Genomic DNA, 16,921 nt, shown 5'->3' on the forward strand with positions numbered 1-16,921 from the left:
GGCCATGTTGCTGCCAAAAGAGAGGTTCCATTCTGACTGTTCACTTGTGCTCTCCTTATGTTGGCTTGGGGAAGTGAGTGGCTACAGGATGAATTACTTGCTGTAGTAGACAGTGGAACACTTGTGGGAGGCAGGAGATTAAGTCCTCCTCCTTTTTAAAGCCAGTGTGGTCTTAGACTACAGGCTTCAGTATGGCTTTACAATTAAGCTTTTCCCAGGTGGTTTCAGAGGTTCACCTTAATTGGGAAATCAATATGCCTGTGTTTATTTCAGTTTTTATCATAGCTGAAATCATAACAAGACATTCTTAATTAACAAATATTCATGGAGCGCAGGCTGGTTGTTTGTCATGTATCTCAAAAAGATTTCCACACTGACCTAAATGCTTAAAGACTACATAATTTTACATTAATTCTTTAACTTTATTATTGAACAAAATACAATTTTTTTTTTCCATTTCAGTGGCTTTGTTTTTCTTCGACTGATTTGTCCTGCTATCCTGAACCCAAGGATGTTTAATATCATCTCAGGTGACTATGCTTCAGACTGAATTCATACTTTATGTAGTAATAGGCATTAACTTACTTTAGTGCCTAATTTAGCAAAATATGAAGTCTTTTGAACACTGTGTCCAAAGTCATGTTATTCATATCAGTTGATTGACTTTCTCCCTAAGGCAGACAGCATACGATTTTCACCCTCAAAGGTTGGACAGTGTTTATTCCAAATGTCTTGTTTTCAAGTAAAAAAAAAAAAAAAAAGAAAGAAAGAAAGAAAAAGTGAATGTTAAAGTATTTCGTAAAGAAAATTGTTGTGGGTTAACCCCAGTGGGCAGATAAGCACCACACAGTCGCTTGCTCACGTCCCTCCTCACCTTCAGTGGGATGGGGGAAGAGGAAAGGAAGAATAAAAACAAGAAAACTTGGGGTCAAGATAAAACAAGCAAACAAAAATTAAATAATTGTTTGATAAGTGAAGGCTAAATGGAACAAAACGAAACAAGTGATGCAAAGGCAATCACACTACCTCCCATGGGTAGACTGATGCTCAGCCAGTTCCTGAGCAAAAGATGGCTAACACCCATAAAACCCCTTCTTTTCCCTTTTATTGCTGAGCATGACATTATATGTTATGGAATATCTCTTTGGTTAGTTTGGGTCATCTGCCCAGTTGCGTCCCCTCTCAGCCTATTGCGCACCCCCCAATCTATTCACTGGGGAGGCAGAGTGAGAAACAGAGGCAACCTTGATGCTGTGTAAACACCATTCAGCAAAAGCTATAACATTAGTGTGTTATCATTACTGTTTTGGTCAAAAATCTAAAACAGCACCATATGAGCTGCTATGAAGAGAATTAACTCTATCCTAGCCAGGCCTAGTACAAAAGTGTTACCCTGTTTTTTGATGCTCTCTTTGTAGAGTGCATCTCTATCAGTAAATAAAACAGTGACAGGGACTATTCCTGTTTGCTAGAACAGGACTGTGAAAATGCTATACTGATCTGTAGCACAGTTCTGGCTGATATCAGATAGCATTCTCCTAAACAGTTCTTAGTCGTGATTAGGGTGTTGGCATGCGTCAGGGACATCTGACACAGTTGGCGTAGGGCTTTGTTGTGAAGCTTTAATGGTGGGGGCATGGATTATTCCATGGCAGTTGACTTAAGCACCTAGAAATGTTTCTGAGCTTACAGATGTAGTTGAGGTCTTACAGATGCAGTTGAGGTCTTACAGATGCAACAACTAGTATGTGTGTTACTGTTGTTCTAGACATAAGGCTGTGTTGATGAGATTTCAAGTTTTAAGTTTTGCTGTATTCCTTTGTGGTGGGTTGACCCTGGCTGGATGCCAGGTGCCCACCAAAGCCGCCCTATCACTCTTCCTCTTCAGCTGGACAGGGTAGCAAAAATATACCGAAAAGCTCGTGGGTCGAGATAAGGACAGGGAGAGATCACTCACCAATTACTGTCATGGGCGAAACAGATTCAACTCAGTAAAATTAATTTATTTTATTACCAATCAAATCAGAATAGGGTAATGAGAAATAAAAACAAATCTTAAAACACCATCCCCCCCACCCCTCCCTTCCTCCCAGGCTCAACTTCACTCCCGATTTCTCTACCTCCTCCTCCCCTAGTGGTGCAGGTGGACAGGGAATGGGGGTTGCGGTCAGTTCATCACACGTTGTCTCTGCCGCTCCATCCTCCTCAGGGGGAGGACTCCTCACACTCTTCCCCTGCTCCAGCATGGGGTCCCTCCCATGAGAGACAGTCCTCCATGAACTTCTCCAACGTGGGTCCTTCCCACAGGCTGCAGTCCTTCAGGAACAGACTGCTCCAGCATGGGTCCCCCATGGGTCACAAGTCCTGCCAGCAAACCTGCTTCTGCGTGGGCTTCTCTCTCCACGGGTTCACAGGTCCGGCCAGGAGCCTGCTCCAGCATGGGCTTCCCATGGGGTCACAGCCTCCTTCGGGGCACATCCACCTGCTCCGTCAGGGGGTCCTCCACAGGCTGCAGGTGGATATCTGCTCCACTGTGGACCTCCATAGGCTGCAGGGGGACAACCTGCCTCACCATGGTCTTCACCATGGGCTGCAGGGGAATCTCTGCTCCGGTGCCTGGAGCACCTCCTCCCCCTCCTTCTTCTCTGACCTTGGTGTCTGCATAGTTGTTTCTCTCACATATTCTCATGCCTCTCTCTTCCGGCTGCTGTTGTGCAGCAGTTGTTCCCCCCCCCCCCCCCGCTTCTTTAATATGTTATCACAGAGGTGCTACCACTGTTGCTGATTGACTCGGCCTTGGCCAGCAGCAGGTCCGTCTTGGAGCCAGCTGGCTCTATTGGACATAGGGGAAGCTTCTGGCAGCTTCTCACAGAAGCCACCCCTGTAGCCCCTCTGCTACCAAAACCTTGCCACATAAACCCAATACATCCCTGTGGGAGGAAGAAAGGAAAGGCATAAACTATTGGTGGGAAAACTGTAGTACTAAAATATTGGAACATCTGAGTTCCATATTTTTAAAAAGTTTGCATATGTTATACTTGATCTTTGTGTTGTCGCCCCCCTCTCCTTTTTTTCTTTTTTTTTTTTTTTTTTTTTGGCAAAGCTCATCCTAACCTAGAGGGCATTTGGTTTGCACTAGCCATTGTTTTTCCTCCTTCCCTCCCTAACACCTTCTTAATTTTACCTGTAAAATGCTGGCTTGGAAATAGGAAGAAATCAGAAATCACTTGTGTCAGAAACCCTTTGGGGAAAAACTTTTCCTTTTTCACCGTTATAGGCAGCTTTTCTGACAATGTAGCAAGTTTTCTGTCCTCTCTCTTTCAGCTATGCTAAATGAGAAGGCCTGAGTCAGTTCAAAAGTTCCTTTCTCCCATTAATCATTTTTATACATGCTTTGGGGAAAGCATTTAAGAACCATGGCCTCGTATATGGTGATCCTTTCTTTAGTATTTTTATCATCTTCAGATTTGTGAGTTACATATTTTCTAACTTGGGAACTGCACTGAGACCACTGTGTCTTTAGCTGTAAATGGAGTTGTTATCCATAAATTTGTGTAATCCCTTTTAAGCTTGTCTGTAAGTGTTAGTCCTGTTTAGAAATTCAGAGAATAGTCTTCACTTTTGCTAAGGTAAATTTATGGACTCTATATAGGGCTGTTAGAGCTGTTGTTAAAAAAAAAAAAAGGAAGGGGGCTCTTTTTCTTTTGGAGCAAAGCTTCTAACATACTTTCTTGCTGTAATGGGGTGGGGAGGGGGAGGGGAAATATTCTGAAGGCTGGATATATAGAGTTCAGTTTCAGCAGCAATATGCCTATTCTGTTACCTCAACAACTGTTCTCAAAAATATTTACTGAAAAAGTTAAGTCCTTTGTTTCAACCTTCTTAGTTGATTTTTTTAAAAGAATATTCTTCTTTAGATCAATTCTCCTCACCTGAACTTCCCAGTTCTAAGGCTAGTAATGTTTTCCAGCATTGCTTCTTCAAAGGGATGTACAATACTAAGCACCAGATGCTATGAACAACTGAGATTAGTTGTATGATTAGTGCCTCAGTCTAAGCTCCAGCTATGCCTAAAAAGTTGGAACTTATTTTTTAATTAATTGCAATGCTGAGCGGGGAAGGGGGCAGACAGACAGTGAAGAGTATATAGCATTCAATGAAGCACTGTGAAATTTAGAGTTTATATAATAAACATGTCAATTTTGGAACACTTAAATGACCTGTAAGTGGAAAGCCAGATTTGACCATGTTCATGGAAATACAAGCCAGGATTGCATAAAATGTTTAGTCTATTTTCCTGGTACTTGTAATTTAAAGTATAATTTGCATAACAATGCAGTACCTACTTATATGGGTATATGCAAATAAAGAAAAGGGTAAACTTAATTATTTTATTAGATTCTAAGAACAAATAATCTTTCTTTTAACAGAGTTGTTTGATTTTTGTGAAAAGGCTTTTCACTTAATTCATAAAACTTTTGTTAACTTTAGGCTTCTGAGGAATGCTATTTTGCTTACTTTGTTCTGTAAGCAACTAGTACAGAAAGTCAGATATGCATATTAATATTTTTTGTGGACATAATTACTAAAGCAACAAAAGTTTACTTGATCGTGAGATATTTTCCACATGCAGTTCTGTTACAGCATTCAAAGTATTTAATTCCATGATAAATACCAAATTGTAGAAGAGCTTAACTTTCATGTGACTACTGGAAGTTTTAAATGAAATGGCCAGTAACTCTCTACTTTGTATTCCTATCAGATTCTCCTTCCCCTACTGCTGCAAGAACACTGACGCTGGTCGCCAAGTCTGTGCAGAATTTAGCAAATCTGGTTGAATTTGGAGCTAAGGTGAATATAATTTTACACAGAACAGCCTAGAACTGCATTTCCAATATATTTCAATGTTCCTGTTTAATACAGACAAAAATCTGTTGCTGTTTTCTTGTGCAAATCCTGATGTGTGACCTGGGTGTCTTCATCAGCAAGGAGGCCTTGTTCTTGCAGTTTCTTCTATCCTCTTCAGCTGGAGCTCAACAGGATATTGATTTAAACTAGAGCAGTAGTATAAAGTCTGGCTGAATTGGAAAGAGGAGTCAATCATTTGAGAATGAGTCATCCAGAAACTTATGTGAATGATTTGGTACGTGCCATGAAGATTTTGAATCTGATAGTATGAACAAAAGCAGTGACCTGTTAAAATAATTGATGAACCAATGACCATACTAGTAGGTATTATAAAGAGTGATGCAACCATATTTTCATGCTATGAGAACAGATAAACTCAGACATTTGTTCCAAAGACAACAGTGGAAGTATGTGAACTGGTTTTTTCCATCTGTCAATGACCAAAAGGGTAGCAGTCATACTCTAGTATTCATAGAATCATAGAATATCTCAAGTTGGAAGGGACCCATAAGGATCATCAAGTCCAACTCCCTGCTCCTTGCAGGACTACCTAAAACTAAACCATATGACTAAGAGCATCGTCCAGACGCTCCCTGAACTATGACAAGCTTGGTGCCATGACTGCTTCCCTGGGGAGGCTGTTCCAGTGACCAACCACCCTCTCAGTGAAGAACCTTTTCCTAAGGTTCAATCTGAACTTCCCCTGACGCAGCTTCATTCCATTTCCTTGTGTCCTATCGCTGGTCACCAGAGAGAGGAGATCAGCACCTCCCCTTCCACTTCCCCTCTTGAGGAAGTTGTAGACTGCGATGAGGTCACCCCTCAGCCTTCTCTTCTCCAAGCTGAACAAGCCAAGTGACCTCAGCCGCTCCTCATAAGTCTTGCCTTCGAGGCCTTTCACCATCTTGGTCGCCCTCCTCTGGACACACTCTAATAGTTTGATGTTCTTCTTATATTGAGGCGCCCAAAACTACACACAGTACTCAAGGTGGGTCTGCACCAGTACAGTGGGACAATCATCTCCCTCGACCGGCTAGCTATGCTGTGCTTGATGCACCCCAGGACACAGTTGGCCCTTTTGGCTGCCAGAGCACACTGTTGACTCATGGTCAACTTGCCATCAACCCAAAGCCCCAGATCTCTTTCCACGGGGCTGCTCTCCAGCCTCTCCTCCCCAGTTTGTATGTATAACCAGGATTACCCTGTCCCAGGTGGAGAATCTGGCACTTGCTCTTGTTAAACTTCATACGGTTGGTGATTGCCCAGCTCTTTAGTCTATCCAGACCTCTCTGTAAGGCCTCTCTGCCCTTGAGGGAGTCCACAGCTCTTCCTAGTTTAGTATCGTCAGCAAACTTGCTTAATGTACATTTGATTCCTGCGTCCAGATCATTTATAAAAACATTAAAGAGCACTAGCCCTAAAATTGAGGCCTTGGGAACCCCACTGGTGACTGGCCACCAGCCTGATGTAACCCCATTTACTATAACCCTTTGAGCCCGACCCGTCAGCCAATTGCTCACCCAATGTATTATGGACTTGTCTAGCTGTATGCTGGACATTTTGTCCAGAAGGATACTGTGAGGGACAGTATCAAAAGCTTTGCTAAAATTCAAAACCACCACATCTAATGGCTTCCCTTGGTCAACTAGATGGGTGTTGAAGTTGGAAAAGTGGGAGAGGAGAGGCAGGTAGCCATCCCTCCACAAAGAAAACATCTATGTGATAGTAAAATGGGTAAATTTTCTTTAGGAATATCCATATCAAAAAGACAACTGAGAAATGCTAGAGTAGAAATCTGTGATTAGAAAGAGTCCATTCAAGAAGGATGTATCATCTGCCTTAAGTAGATGATGGGAGCCTTTTTGCATTTCCATTGATTATTTGATGTCAAAATGGGGAGACATCTTTCAGTAATCTTGGCATGTCTCTGTACAGAACCTTGAAATACATTCCACATCCATGTTCTTTTATATACTGTATGTAATAATTCACTTTCAAATTGAGACCAATTAGGACTAAACTTCCATCCTGGATATAGAGTATTTTAATTCTGAAACAAATGAACAACTACCAACCTCTGGCTTCCCCCCCCACACACACTTTTCCTCTACTTATTCCTTAGACTGGTGTTTTCTGTTGGTACAGCATTTTGAAACACCCCTTTTATTTGTACTCATTTTCATATTGCTTGACATAATTTTGTAAATCAGTTTTACAAGTTGCACTAAAAAGCCTCACCTTTAATAAAGTTTCTATTGCATCACTAAAAGAATGCCAGCAACAATTGGTCTGTTCTGGTTCCCAAGTCGCAACATGGTTGAACAATAAAAATCTGTTGACTTAAGCATAATGAAAGAAAGCGAGTTCAGGCTGCCATTATAAAGCCATTTGTCTGAGACTCACAACTTGGAATGTAATCACTAATGAAAGAATAAGAAGGAGGGCACTTATGTCCTGATGTTACCTCTGAAAGTGTTTTCTCCGTTATATAGCTGCAATGAAAAAAAAGAAGTCCATCTTCAATATTTCAGAAATGTAAAATTTCATGTCACAATGCATATATAAACAATTTCAGAATCCATCTGGAATACAAAATGTATAATCTTTTGACTGGTTGTACACCAGTCATTATAAATTCACTTGAAAAAATAAAATCACTTCAGATGACACACTTGTGTTTTGCAGTGTCATTTGTTTCTGATTACAATGTGTTCTCTTCAGGTACGACTATTAAATTGGTATTGATTTGTTCTAATAAATACTTTTTAAAATTACTAGGAGCCATATATGGAGGGCGTAAATCCATTCATCAAGAGTAACAAACATCGCATGATCATGTTCTTAGATGAACTTGGGGTAAGTGGTTTAAAAAAAATTATTTGAAGTTGTATAACAACATTGTAAATTAAAATTCTTTACAGTTCTTGTTAACTAGCTCAAAAATGCATCAGCTTCCACACAATTTTGAATGCTTGTTACTGAAAAAATTTTCTTATGCATGTTTAGGAACTGCAGATTGCTGGCCTGTCACACAGAATTAAAACCAATCAAATGTCCTGTTTGAAAGATTTTATTCATTTAGTACTCCTGTAGACATGAGATCTATTTGAGCTTCTCCCCGAGGATTAGGGCTTTTGGCCAAAAATACCAATCTTCTAAACAAATATTTTAAAACAAAAAATTCTTATCTGTAATTTGTCATATATTTTTGACTTGAGATTAGAAAAAATTGAAGTTTTAAAAAGTATTATGTTCCATTTTAGTTATACATTACCAAATGTCTCACTGCATGAATTCTAGATATTGTAGTTTAAAAGAAAATAATAATTGCAGTTCACTTTGAAACTGTTACTGTTTTGTGTATGATAGCTATAACAGGAGTTAGGAGCTCATTTATGTGTATATGTATATGTTTAAATCAAGAATTTGTTTTAAAAATGAAGATAAAAGAAATGTGCCTAGCTTCCTGAACTGATCTATTAAAAGTGACCTAGAAGACATCTCAGACTATTTTGATAATCTGTAAGAATGAGTGTTTTGAAGTGTCATTCAGGTGGATTGCCATATGTCACCTTTTTCTGGCTAAATGACAACTTCTGCGTATTATGATATACTTTTTTTTTTCTTTAAATGGCAGATTATGCACGAGGACCCAGAAAACTGTTGGGTTTTAAAATAACTGATTAATCTACTGTTTTAATTACATTATTTTATTAGTGGATTTACTGACTTGATAATTTGAGGTTTTTTTTTGGTGTCCATTTTTGCTGCTGCTATTGTCTGATTTAAATTAAAAAAAATAACACTAATGGATGGATCCCCCTCATTTTGGGGGAGGATATAATATGAATCTCTTTTCTCGGTATCTTTCTGGCCAGCTCAGAGGTAGCATAGCAACATCAAACCTTTTAGTAGAACCCCCCTAGTAGGATTGCTGTATATTAAGTAATATCTCCATGTGTAATGTGTAACCATAATTAAAACGTCTTCATAAAATAGATGCTTGTGGAGAGGAGGAAATATATAATTTGTATTAGATAACATGGACAGAAGACTTAATTGTGAAGAAAAACATTGCAGTACTTGCTTGCAGTATCAAAACAGCTGTTGGCATGTCTGTAGAACTATAATTTAATTTCTTATATGCCTGGCTACTCACCATTCTAAGTCTGCTCTCATAATTTTTGTTAAAGAATGTTCCTGAGCTTCCAGACACTACAGAGCACTCTAGAACTGACTTATCTCGTTATCTGGCAGCCTTGCATGAGATGTGTGTGGCACATTCAGATGAACTTCGGACACTCAGTAATGAGCGAGGTGTAATGCAGGTAAACTACAATGGTTAACAAAAATCACAGGTACAGATAGCATGTCTTGAGTTATTGCTTAATATCGTGATTCTTTTGTAATTTTTCTGTACAGCAGTATGAGTGATAAATAATATGTACATTTCACCAGGTGGTTGCTAGTTGTAAAGGTAAAGAAGCTCAAAACTATGGTGTTTTTTTGGTCGTTTTTTTGGTGTTTGGTTTGGTTTGGTTTGGTCTTGCTTTTGTTTTTTTTTTCTTTTTTTTTGCTTTTGTTTTTTTGCTTTTTTTTGTTTAGTTTCCAGTTGAAGTTTTTAGTTTCTAGAGGAAACCTAACCCCAAGAAATTACTGTCTTCTGACAGGCTCTAGTTTTAGGATCTAGCTCTTCTAATTGAGAACTAAATAACTAAATTTACTTTCCTTAGCTTTCTATCACTACTTCATTTCTGCTTCCTGATTTATTACATTTGTGAAAAAACATGACAAACTTCTCTAGCAAAGACTATAAATGAGTGTTCTGTTCCAACTATTAAACTTCTCTACAGCTTTTATGAAAATTATTTTTTAAGAGGAAAAAAAATCACATTACTTCATGCATTGTCTCAAAATACTGCAAAAGTAATATACTTGCCTATGGTCTACTAATTATGATGAACTTCAAGTCGACAATTCTACTTATTGCACAGTAATATGTTTTGGTATGCTTGACTAGTATATTGTGCTGTGCAGGACATAATTTAAGTAGTCTTCCCTTTTTAATGCTAATGATTTGGGGACAGGGGCAGTTGTACTATAGAAAGCCTTTTTATTTAGAGATGGTCTTCCTTAAATTTAATCGGTATCAGCTTAAACTATTTATTTAATGACTCATTTTCAAAGAGGTAGTTTTTAAAATAGTTTTTAATTTAATTGTTTCAAAATAACTTCTTGTAATCAGATTTCTTATTATTCTCATGGTTTAAAGACTGGGCTTCCTATATCCTCTTTGAAGGCCTTAATTTAAACCCAGGTAGACGATAAATCTATATTTCTTTCTCCAGGCAGCAGATGTTACTCAAATAATGCATTTTTTGGCAGTAATGTTCTTTAAATAAGGGGATTACTGGGAACTCTTATGGTGATTTTGCAAAAGGTGAAAATATATTTGTATTTAATCATCTTTGGCAGAAGAAAACTCAAGGAATTAAAAATGAGATAATGCTTCATTATAGCAGTTCAAAACTAATCCAGTTTAATAACTACTACAATTTACCTCTTCAGTGGCATATGAGGGAAAAAAAATAAATCACATTCAAGTTCATAATTCACTTACAGCTACTGCTAGTCTTGACAAAGCAAAAATGATGGCTAGACTGGCAAGGCAGGATAGTAGAAGTTTTCAGTACTAAATATGTGTTGCTTACAGATAAGGGATATCTTTCCTTTTACAAGACCTGTATCTGAAGTACTTAATGATTACAGATTTGATACTGTTTCCTCGATACACTTATATTTCTACTTCAGAGGAGTAATTTCTCCTCATGGGTTTCCATAAAGAAAATTCTTGATTTTTTTTCCCCCTTTTCCTCCTGTAAGTGCCCTAATGGTCCAGGATCACCCTGTTGTAGTTGAACATAGTTCTACTATAATGAAAAAATGATTGGACTCCTGACAGTGCATTAGCAATACAATTTCTCAGCCTGTTTTATGTGTATGTTCAGTTGCATTTGGTTTAGTTTAATGACCAGGTTTTCAGAAAGTTAAGAGAGGGTAGTTCTGCCTGTGCAGAAGTGAATTGTATTATACCCTTTTTTTTAGTCAACGGACTTTTTTTTTCATTTTCTTGGCCCAGTTCTGAACTTTCACATGGGGAAAATACCCGAGAATAGATTTTTAGTTTACAGATTTTTTTTAACAGATAGGAGAACTTTCTTTCATTTTGAAACTCTCAGGTTAAGTTGGCAAGACTTAATGGATCTCCATGGGTGCAGATAAATTTCATATTGCTGTTTTACAGTTGCCTTTTGAAGTAATGTCTTAGTGACTAGGGAATTGGGGCTGGGGGGGGTTGGGGGGTGTGTGTGTGCGTGTGGGGGGTTTAAATATATTTTAAACTACCTAATTCTAAGTCTGGTAGGTTAATGTTGAAGATGCTTCTCAAGCAAGATGGGTTTTGTTTTTTTCTAGTTGTTAATGTAGGGTTGTTCTGAGGTGTTTTTGTGTGTTTGTTTTTTTTTTTTTTTCTACAGCATGTTCTTAAGAAGCTGTTGGCTATTACAGAACTGCTTCAACAAAAACAAAATCAGTATTCAATCTCTAATAACATCAGGTAGCAGCCCTCTACCTGAATTCTGCATGGATCCAGCACGTCTAACATGGCAACTCACACAAGTATCACTTTTTTTGCTCTTGCCAAAAATAGCACACCCTGTCACATTCCCAATTATGTATGAACTATGCAAAAAGAAAACAAAGATTCTGTTAGTGAATGATTGTACCAGAAGCTTTTTAAACTATCTGTGCAGGATATTTGCACTTTTTTCCACTTGGAACCAGTTTTTACAGCCTCTGAGCCTTGGTGTACAGTTTACCTTCTGCAAAGAAAATGCTGTGACTGTCTTGAACTTTGAAAATTATTTTCAACACCTGAACTTGCCAAAGTTTTTCTGTCTTGTTGGAAAAGAATTATCAACTGACAAGGGAAGAAATGCATTGTTTTGACAGATACATGTAACTGGATAACATTTCTTACTGTAATTTCTGACTGGTTACAATTATTATGACTTTGTTTCAACCACTTGAACTTGTATTTACAATTTCCAGAGTTTGATGGTTATGGTAAGAACAATCTTTCCTGTATACTTTTTATACCATGTTGTTTCTCTTGCTGGAATCATGTCAAAAGAATATGCAGAAGGGATCTTGTCAGCTTTATTCTTTAATGTGCCACTGATTCAATCTAAATAATTCGTCCAAGGACTGTGTATCCATCCAGGTAAATCACAATGCTTTTGTAAAATGTTTACAACAGTGAATAATTAGAATTCAGTAAATTTATTATCACTGTATCAGACATGCATGCATCCATTAAACCATTTTATAAAATATGTGTTGGTTGGTCTTGTGTGTAATGTAAGGCTACCATGAATCTTATTTTTAAACCTGAAAAATAAGTTTTTAAAATAATCAAGCTGCCGATAGACTCTTTATGGAAACTGGCTAACTTTGGGTGCAAGTAATAGAACATTGTAAAAATGAAATTTGGATAACATATGTGGTTGGCTATTTATCTACTGCATATAAAATGCATTGATAAAAATGACTGTAGGTAAATCTCAAAGTTACATTTACATATGTATATTAAAAAATTGACACCACTTATTTCCTAAAACTGTGTGTGAAAATTAATGTTGTAGTTTACCCCCTACACAGCTACTTGCTCACTCCCCCCCACCAAAAACAGGACAGGGGAGAGAATAAGAGTAAAAGCAAGAAAACTCAGGGGTTGAGAAAGGAAAGATAAAGAAAAGAAAAACAGAACAAGTGATGCAAAGGCAATCACTCACCACCTCCCAGAAGAAGACTGATGTCCAGCCAGTCTCTGAACAACAGCTACCTTCCCCCCCAAAAAAACCCCTTCCCTCCACTTTTATTGCTGAGCATGACATTATATGGAATGGAATATCCCTTTGGCCAGTTCAGGTCACCTGTCCCAGCTGTGTCCCCTCCAAACTTCTTGCTCACTCCCCAGCCTACTCCCTGGTGGGGCAGAGTGGGAAAAACAGAAAGCCTGGACACTGTGCTAACACTGTTCAGCAATAGCCAAAACACTGCTGTGTTGTCAAGATTTAGTCACAAATCCAAAACACAGCACCATATGGGCTGCTATGAAGAAAGTTAACTCCATCCCAGCCAAAACCAGTACAATGAAATACTTTGACCTAGCTTTGGACAGCATATAACTACTTGAAGTTGTTGGGTTTTTTTTTAAATTATTCTCAGTAGTCCTCATGTACATTAGTCACAGTAATCTAATCTGAGATTATAGCTGCAGGATCAGCAGTTGCAGCAACAGGTTAAGTCACACAACTATGGTTACATTACATACTGTAGATGCTGCAGTCTCTTTTTAACAGTACATTTGAGAAGAATGTTGGGAATGCTGAAAATGTTATAAGCAAGGTTGTTTTCTTTCAATTGGTTCAATGACAAGCTTGGGAAGGAGGCAGCAGATCCTGCTCTAAAGCACTTAAGGTTCTATTAACATTCTATGAAACTTAAGCACTGCCCTCAGGGACGATAGGAGCTTAACACAGCTGGCAGCTCTTGCAGGAGCCCTCAATTCCCACGTGTAGAAAATTGGGCAAGGAAGGCAGGAGACCAACACGGCTCAGTAAGGAGCGCCTGGTCAAACTAAAGTGTAAGAAGGAAATGCACAGGCAGTAGAAGCAGGGACACGTGTCCTGGAAAGAATATAGGGACACTGCCCAGATGTGTAGGTGTCACAGTTTAAAGCTGGGCTGGCTAGTAAACCGGTGGCAGATGCTCTCTATTAACCCTCCTTCCCTCCCCAGAAGGGAAAGGGAAAGGGAAAAGGGAGAGAGACTTATAGGTTGGAAAGTTAAAACAGTTTTAATGAACTATAATAATGAAAAACAGTATAATAATGGAAATAATTAAATATATACAAATATATACAAAACCAAGATCGAGCTCCCCCGATGTCGGTCACGTCACCACTGGCACTGCAGGGCAGGCTCCGGGAAGGCCCAGACTGGGCCTAGCGACGGACAGGAACTGGATTCAGGGATACACAGATCGGGATCGGGGGCAGCAGGAAAACGGACAGAGTCCTCTTCAGACACTGGCCATAGCAGAAGGGGGCGAGACCCTTGTGATCCCCCCGCTTTATACTGAGAATGACGTGTATGGGATGGAATACCTCGTTGGTCAGTTTTGGGTCACCTGTCCTGTCCGCTCCTCCCTGGAGGTGCGACCCTTCTACAGCTCTTCACTCGTAAGCAGTGAGGAATTTAGCAGTGACCTTGGTTTCTCTAAGAATAAGTACAGCAAGAGCCTTTCTGCATAACATCCCTACTGGTGCCTCAGTGATGACAATAAACATTGAGTGTTATCAGTCCTAGAAGCAGACACTGTCTGCAAAACATGCAGTTAGTTTCAGAAAGTGCAGCTACTTAGAAGCAGCTTAGCTGAAAGGAAAAATCACTGAAAGGAAAATTGGTTCTGTTTTAGTCCAAACCAGGACAGTAGGGATGGGATCAGGAAAGCTAAGGCACAGATGGAGCTGAAATTGGCAAGGGATGCAAAGAATAATAAGTGCTTCTTTATGTTGGCCAGAAAAGGAAGGTTAAAGAAAATCTACCCCCCCTCCCCCCGATAAATGAGACAAAAGAATTGGTGACAACCGACATGAAGAAGGCTGAGGTACTCAACAATTTTTATGCCTCATTGTTCAATGCTAATGTCTCTTCCCACATCTCTCAAGTCCTTGAACCTCAAGGCAGAGACTGGGGGAATGAAGTCCTTCCCATCATAAGTGAAGATCAAGTTCCAGACCACCTGAAGAACCTGAACATACGCAAGTCCATGGGACCCGATGAGATGCACCCCAGAGTCCTGAGGGAACTGGCAGATGTAGTTCCTAAGCCACTCTTCATCATATTTGAAAAGTCATGGCAGTCAGGCAAAGTCCCCAGTGACTGGAAAAAGGGAAACACCATGCCCATTTTTAAAAGGGTAAAAAGGAGGACCCTGGGAACTACCAACCAGTCAGCCTCAACTCCATGCATGGTAAGATAATGGAACAGATCCTCCTAGAAGCTATGCTAAGGCACATGGAGGACAGGGAGGTGATTCGACACAGGCAGCATGGCTTCACCAAGGAAAAATCTTGCCTGACCAAACTAGTGGCCTTCTACGATGGAGTGACTGCATCAGTGGACATGGGAAGAGCTACGGATGTCATCTACCTGGACTTCTGTAAGGCCTTTGATATGGTCCCCCACAACATTCTTGCTGCTGTATTGGAGAGATATGAGTTTGAAGGATGGCCTCTGGGATAAGGAATTGGCTGGATGGACTTGTCCAAAGAATTACAGTCAATGGCTCAATGTCCAAGTGGAAACCAGTAACGAGTGGTGTCCCTCAAGGGTCCATACTGGAACCAATACCGTTTAATAACTTCATCAGTGACATAGACAGTGGGATTGAGTGCACCCTCAACAAGTTTGCAGATGACACCAAGCTGAGTGGTGTGGTTGATTAGCTGGAGGGAAGGGATGCCATCCAGAGGGTCCTTGACAGGCTTGGGGAGTGGGCCCATGTGAATCCCATGAAGTTCAACAAGGCCAAGTGCAAGGTCCTGCACCTGGGTCAGGGCAATCCCCAGTATCAATACAGACTGGGGGATGAATGGATTGGGAGCAGCCCTGTGGGGAAGGACTCGGGGATACTGCTGCATGAAAAATTGGACATGAGTCGGCAATGTGTGCTTGCAGCCCAGAAAGCCAGTTGTATCCTGGGCTGCATACAAAGAAGCATGGCCAGCAGGTCGAGGTAGATGATTCTGCCCCTCTACTCTGCTTTGATGAGACCCCACCTGGAATACCGCATCTAGCTCTATGGTCCCCAGTACAAGACATGGTCGTGTTAGAATGGGTCCAGAGGAGGCCCACGAAAATGATCAGAGGGCTGGAACATCTCTCCTACGAAGAAAGGCTGAGAGAGTTGTGGTTGTTCAGCCTGGAGAAGAGAAGGATCTGGGGAGACCTTATTGTGGCCTTTCAATACTTAAAGGGGGCTTATAAGAAAGATGGAGAGAGATTTTTTTTTTTACCAGGGCTTGCAGTGACATGACAAGGGGCAACAGTGTTAAACTGAAAGAGGGTAGGTTTAGATTGGACATAAGGGAGAAATTTTTTACGATGAGGGTGGTGAGACACTGGAACAGGTTGCCCAGAGAGGTTGTGGCTGCCCCATCATTGGCAGTGTTCAAGGTCAGGTTGGATAGGGCTTTGAGAAACTTGATGTACTGAAAGATGTCCCTGCCCACAGTGGTGGTATTGAACTAGATGATCTTTAATGGTCCCTTCCAACCCAAACCATTCTATGATTTTTATTACCAAATCTGTTGCCTCCTTAGACTTATCCAGTTTACTAAATGGCTACTGCTGTGCTCTAATCCTAAACTGTTTCTAAACCAAAACTCTCCCCTCAGTGGCAGATTTATAAAAGCAAGCATTTCAAATTTATGTTTGACTTTAAATTGATGAGTTTTTGGAATGGAACTACAGCTAGTTACTTCAGCAGAGTCTAACCCTTTATTGTAAGGTATTACAACTGACAGAAGAAATACCTCACACTACAGAGTAAGGAACCTTTGGTAGGCTTTGAGAGTTCATTTAACACTTGACACTGAAAAGTAGGTAGCCTCAGTAGGTCCTGGCACTGAATTACAGTGGTTAAGATTCCATCTTCCTTCAAGGTTATAGTGAATTCACAAAATCGCCATCAGTCTATTCTTTCTAATATAAGGAAAAAAGCCATACCTTGAGCTGTGTGTGCAGTTGGTATGTTTTACAGCGAGGGGGGCCAGGCAATACATAACTACAGGTACACGGTACTGCTGCAGTGTCAAATTAATTTCTATTATGTATGCCAGTTGAGAATTTAAGTAACGCAGCTATCTTTTCATGTTGGTCTCTTT

The 16,921-nt window shown here is 39.9% G+C and overlaps 1 protein-coding gene across 1 annotated transcript in view; it reads left to right on the forward strand.

Annotated features, from left to right (window-relative positions):
- LOC137675718 (ras GTPase-activating protein 1) overlaps window positions 1-12,467 on the forward strand; it is a gene marked incomplete at its 5' end in the record, with an annotated part of 129,479 nt that extends 117,012 nt beyond the window's left edge. Inside the window, 5 exons of the mRNA XM_068421909.1 lie at window positions 463-530; window positions 4,763-4,851; window positions 7,687-7,764; window positions 9,102-9,236; window positions 11,445-12,467. Of these exons, the coding sequence (XP_068278010.1) occupies window positions 463-530; window positions 4,763-4,851; window positions 7,687-7,764; window positions 9,102-9,236; window positions 11,445-11,528 (454 nt within the window). The remainder of the gene's footprint in view (window positions 1-462; window positions 531-4,762; window positions 4,852-7,686; window positions 7,765-9,101; window positions 9,237-11,444) is intronic.
- Window positions 12,468-16,921: the final 4,454 nt, after the last annotated feature.

This window comes from Nyctibius grandis, chromosome W (genome assembly GCF_013368605.1).
Source record: "Nyctibius grandis isolate bNycGra1 chromosome W, bNycGra1.pri, whole genome shotgun sequence".
NCBI lineage: Eukaryota > Metazoa > Chordata > Aves > Nyctibiiformes > Nyctibiidae > Nyctibius > Nyctibius grandis.